At 32.6% G+C, this 5,000-nt stretch overlaps 1 protein-coding gene across 1 annotated transcript in view; it reads left to right on the top strand.

Moving 5' to 3' along the window:
* Window positions 1-5,000, top strand: part of LOC122250545 (palmitoyltransferase ZDHHC3) — an 11,428-nt gene that overhangs the window by 4,898 nt on the left and 1,530 nt on the right. The window contains exon 4 of the mRNA XM_043012018.2: window positions 1,047-1,259. Coding sequence (XP_042867952.1) covers window positions 1,047-1,259 — 213 coding nt within the window. The remainder of the gene's footprint in view (window positions 1-1,046; window positions 1,260-5,000) is intronic.

Consider the following 5,000-nt stretch of genomic DNA (forward strand, 5'->3'; position numbering starts at 1 on the left):
TGCTTCATTGCCCCACCCCCCAAAAAAAAGCTCTTACTTTGCTCAAGATTGTATTAAAAATAACCTAGTTTGCAACTTGAAAATACAATTGAAATAAAGAGAAAATATAGAGTTCATTTCCTACTCTAGTATAGAGTTTATTCATGCATTAGTAATTGATACAATATATGTATTTCATATCATATTATATAATATTCAAGGTAATTTTAGCACAGCAGCTCAATATTGGATACATTTAAAAGAAAATAATCATATGATTACAAGTTGTATTATTTATTATATTTAGTGCATTGTATATCATATTTATTGCAAGATCCCTTCCTCTACTCTATAAATCTTCTTTGACATCATCATTTTCAGTTAGCTGGAAAAGATGTTGATGCAATGATAATAAATTCTGTTACAGTTTTAGATATTTTGATTTACCATAAGTAATGATTCAAATATAATTCTAACAACAAACAGATTGAAAACAACTCAGGAGATTTGGCTGGAATTATTTGTAGATTGAATCATGATCTAGAGGTATTATACTTGAGTTAATTGGTCAATGTCTGACAAAGCCAGGGCACACTAAAAAAATTATGAGGTATCTTATTTATGAATAACTCTGGATCTTTATATTATGATTATGGGAGCTTCAATTTCACAGGTGTCTTTACTTTAACCCACTCACGACGGGGGCATTCCAGCCTTGAATGTCACAATGCCGGGGCTTTCGAGCGCTTAGGCCTAAATCAATTAAATGGCTGGCACAATACTGTGCCGCCCGGCCACTGGGCTTTTGAATGAGCGGTACAGTACTGTACCACCCGTCCAGAGAGGGTTAATACCATTGTAAACATTGCATTTAAGGATCAGTAGTAACATTTCATATTTTTAGGTTACTTTAACTTCTATAAAGTTCTATAGCTTATTGAATTAGACTTGTAAGCACAGCTTTATTCTAAGTTTATTTTTTAAGTGATTATCAGATCAACATTAAAAATTGCAGTCTGGTTAATATTGCTTTCTCTCTCTCTCTCTCTCTCTCTCTCTCTCTCCAGTTCTACATCGCCCTGCTCAGTCTCCACGGCCTTTTCCTAGGAATTTACCAGTTCATAATCTGTGTGAAGAGTGAGTGGCGGGAGTGCTCCTCGTTCTCTCCACCTGCCACAGTGGTGCTGCTGCTGTTCCTCATCTTCGAGAGCTTACTCTTTGCCATTTTCACTGCAGTCATGTTCTTCACGCAAGTTAATGCCATCTGGAATGATGAGACGGTGAGTTAAGGGATCAGATTCTCGACTTCATGTTCTGTTTTTGATATTTTTCTTGTGATCATAGGAGATGTAAATGTATTAGGTTGATAGCAATGTGTGTAGGTGAATGGATGTGAGACATTGAAGAGATTATGATAAACAGATTTATATAATAAGTTACCAGTCCATGCTTAGTTTTCACTGCAATAGACATTCTTATGTTAAATATCTTCTAGGATAGCATGATGTTATGGGTAACTAAAGAGAGGCCCAGTTGGAAAATGGTATATTGTTAGGAAAAGGTTAAAAAAAATTGCAAGATATATCTCAGATTGATAAGTCATATGAAGTTTTCATAGCAAAATAAGTAAAAATTACAGACAAGGAGGGTATATCACCCCTCCACTCATACCCATGCAGGCAAGTGGAAATATGTCATATGTATGGCATCTGCTTCAGATTTAGACTTAAAAAGTCATAATTTACAAAATAAAGATAATATTTCAATACATTCTGGATGTATATGGCATCTCCTATTTCACCAAACTCTTGCAATATGTTGAAGCAAAAGTATTACTGCTCTGCTCTCCATACTTTGACATGTTGCACTTCTGATTGTTTTGATACAAAGATCTCGGTAAGAAGAAAGAAAGTCCACAAAATGTGACAAGCTAGCTTACCCACAAAAAAAATAGGTTTATGATGAGAGAGGAGAGGAGGGTAGTGCATTTACATACTTAACATTTTATTGAAGGTTATAACATAAACATTTTTAAAAACTAATTTCAATAAGATTTGGCTGTTATTACTATTTTTTAGGGGTTTAGGTTTCTGTTTCGCGAAAAAAAATATTGTTTGGATATTTTTTTAATTAGATATAATGTTTACTCTTGTATATATATTTATATATATCATACCCTAAAAAGAAAACATGTGATTATAGGCATATTCCATGATAACTGATGGGACATCCAGACACTACTTCACCATAGAATTATAGGCATAACTGCATGAAAACAAAATTTATTTAGATTATTAATATGAGTCTTAAAAGCTGATATAAATGAATAGTAAACATCATTTTGAACATTGAGTTATAACTGGATCATAATCAGTGATAGGATAACAAAATGGTAAGTAATGGGACAGAAAATGTTCCTTGATTATTACCTGTGACTAGATATCATGCTATTTCTGTGAAACTTAACATCAGTGAATCAAAGAAAAGGGAAATCATATTGGAAATGGTCTTTCGACGACACATACAAAAGGGCGATAATCCACATTTTATGTAAGAGCCATCTTTCAGGGTAACTGATAGGACAAGATTATGGTCAGATGTAGATATGGTGGATTTTTGAATCAGAGGAAATCAATAAATCTTGTAGACTGTCAGCATGTGGTAGTTTCCAAGATGGCTGCCAGGTCAGATGACCATCCAAGGGACATAACTCTCTTTGTGTAAGTTCACCAATTTCATTTTGAAATGAAATATCAAAATTGACTAATGGGGTGCATTTTACATGGAATGTGCTTAGATTAAATTTTTCCTTACCTAGAATGGTCAGTATTATGAATAGTGTTGTAGGTTTCCTAACTTTTTTCACGGTCAATGAGGTATGTTTGTAGTTAGAGCATATTTTTTTAAAGATTAGAGGCTTCTTTACTCTGTTGGCCTGATAAGTCTAGGAGACTTCGTTACTCTGTTGGCCTGATAAGTCTAGGAGACTTCGTTACTCTGTTGGCCTGATAAGTCTAGGAGACTTCGTTACTCTGTTGGCCTGATAAGTCCAAGAGACTTCTTTACTCTGTTGGCCTGATATGTCCAGGAGTGTGTGGAGAATTCATGGTCAGCTTTCCAGGAAACACTCATAGCTACTAGGCTGTCTCTCAAGTGTTGCTTTCACAACATATTCGATTAGCATTATATACTTTCTCTTTGGAATTCTGATGACATGTTTGTGTGAAGTATTATTTAACGGATTTACTATGTTGTGATGGCTTTATTAGCTCTTTGATATACCATGTCAAAGTTTGAATAGACTGATATTTGTTGTATAGACTCCATATTAGCTCCATATTGTTTTACACCAATGGTTCCCAAAGTGGGCGATGAAAAGATCTGGGAGGGCGATGAGGAAAATAGGGACAGTAGGGTTCGACACTATGGTAATGGAACATGTATGCAATTTATAGATCATAAAACTGAAACAAGAATTATAAATGAATGTTACGTAGTCCAAAATTAGAGTGAAAAGATCAAACGTTTACTTGACGCCTATACAGCTGACTTAGCTAAAACGGCTAAATAAGTTAGTTTACTTAATTAGGTTTTAAATGTGAAATATATCTTTGTCTTTAATTTTATTGTTTTCAATTTGAAGAATTAAAAAAAAAAATGGATTTCACATGTATGAATGAGGGGGGGGAGGGGGGCACTAGGAATCCCCCTGGAAGCCAAGCCTGGAATAGTTTGGGAAACTGGTTTACACTCTTTAAGTAATGTGGCTTGCTGAGGATTTTGGTAATTTTTTTGATTATGGGAATGATTCTTTCACAGACAATATGTATATCTATATATTTATTTATCTATCTATCTATCTAATATATATATATATATATATATATATATATATATATATATATATATATATATATATATATATATATATTTTTTTTTTTTTTTTTTTTTTTTTTTTTATGTATGTATGTATGTATGTATGTATGTATGTATGTATGTATGTGTATGTATATATATATATATATATATATATATATATATATATATATATATATATATATATATATATATATACACACATACACATACACATACACATATACATATACATATACATATTCATATTCATATCGAGATATATATATATATGCAGATATACCCACATATATACATACATATATATATATATAATGTATTGGCTGATTTATTTAGCTGTGATTAGAATGAATCTGATGTTTATTTTGACCACAAACTTTTAGCTTCCAAATTATAGACTCCATATCATCTTATTGTTTGATTACACTCTGTAAAAGAAGTAATGTGATTTCAGTATTTTGATTATGACAATATTCCTTCACGAGCAATATGTATGTGTATATATATGTGTGTGTGTGTATAAATACATATATATATACATATATATATACATACATATATATATATATGCATATATATATATATATATATATATATATGTATATATTCCTCATATCAAAAGGAGAAGTAGGTTAGACAATTGATAATCCATAAATATTTATCTGAATTTATTGTTCTGTGATTTTATAAATTGGCTCATATCCCATCCTAATGGCATAATCCACATCCCTTATCATATGGCCTTACCATTGTAATCAGGTTTGTCTCTACTCTCCACCTGGCTCTTGCACCTTCATCTTCTCTTGACTTCATTTCTGATCTTTCATTGTGATGCCTAGCAAGAAATAAAGCAATCTAATCACAGTGACTTCCACCTGCTCCTCTGCTTCTCCTGCTTCTCCATTACAGCTATCATCTCTATTACATACAGTACTGAAAACCTCACAATAATGTTTATATTCTACTCTTTGTTATCTCCTTTGTATAACACCAGAACCCTTTTACCCTTCTCAGCTGCTCCATGCACTCTGTATCCTCTTCCCCATCTCTGTCTCTACATTTTCCTCTCCTTAACCCAATGACAGTTGGGCAGTTATGGCTCCAGTTGGTATAAATGCTGTGGTATTTCAAGCGCATAAGCTTAA

Source organism: Penaeus japonicus, unplaced genomic scaffold (assembly GCF_977035675.1).
Source record: "Penaeus japonicus unplaced genomic scaffold, GWHDUDI00000001_assembly GWHDUDI00000013, whole genome shotgun sequence".
NCBI lineage: Eukaryota > Metazoa > Arthropoda > Malacostraca > Decapoda > Penaeidae > Penaeus > Penaeus japonicus.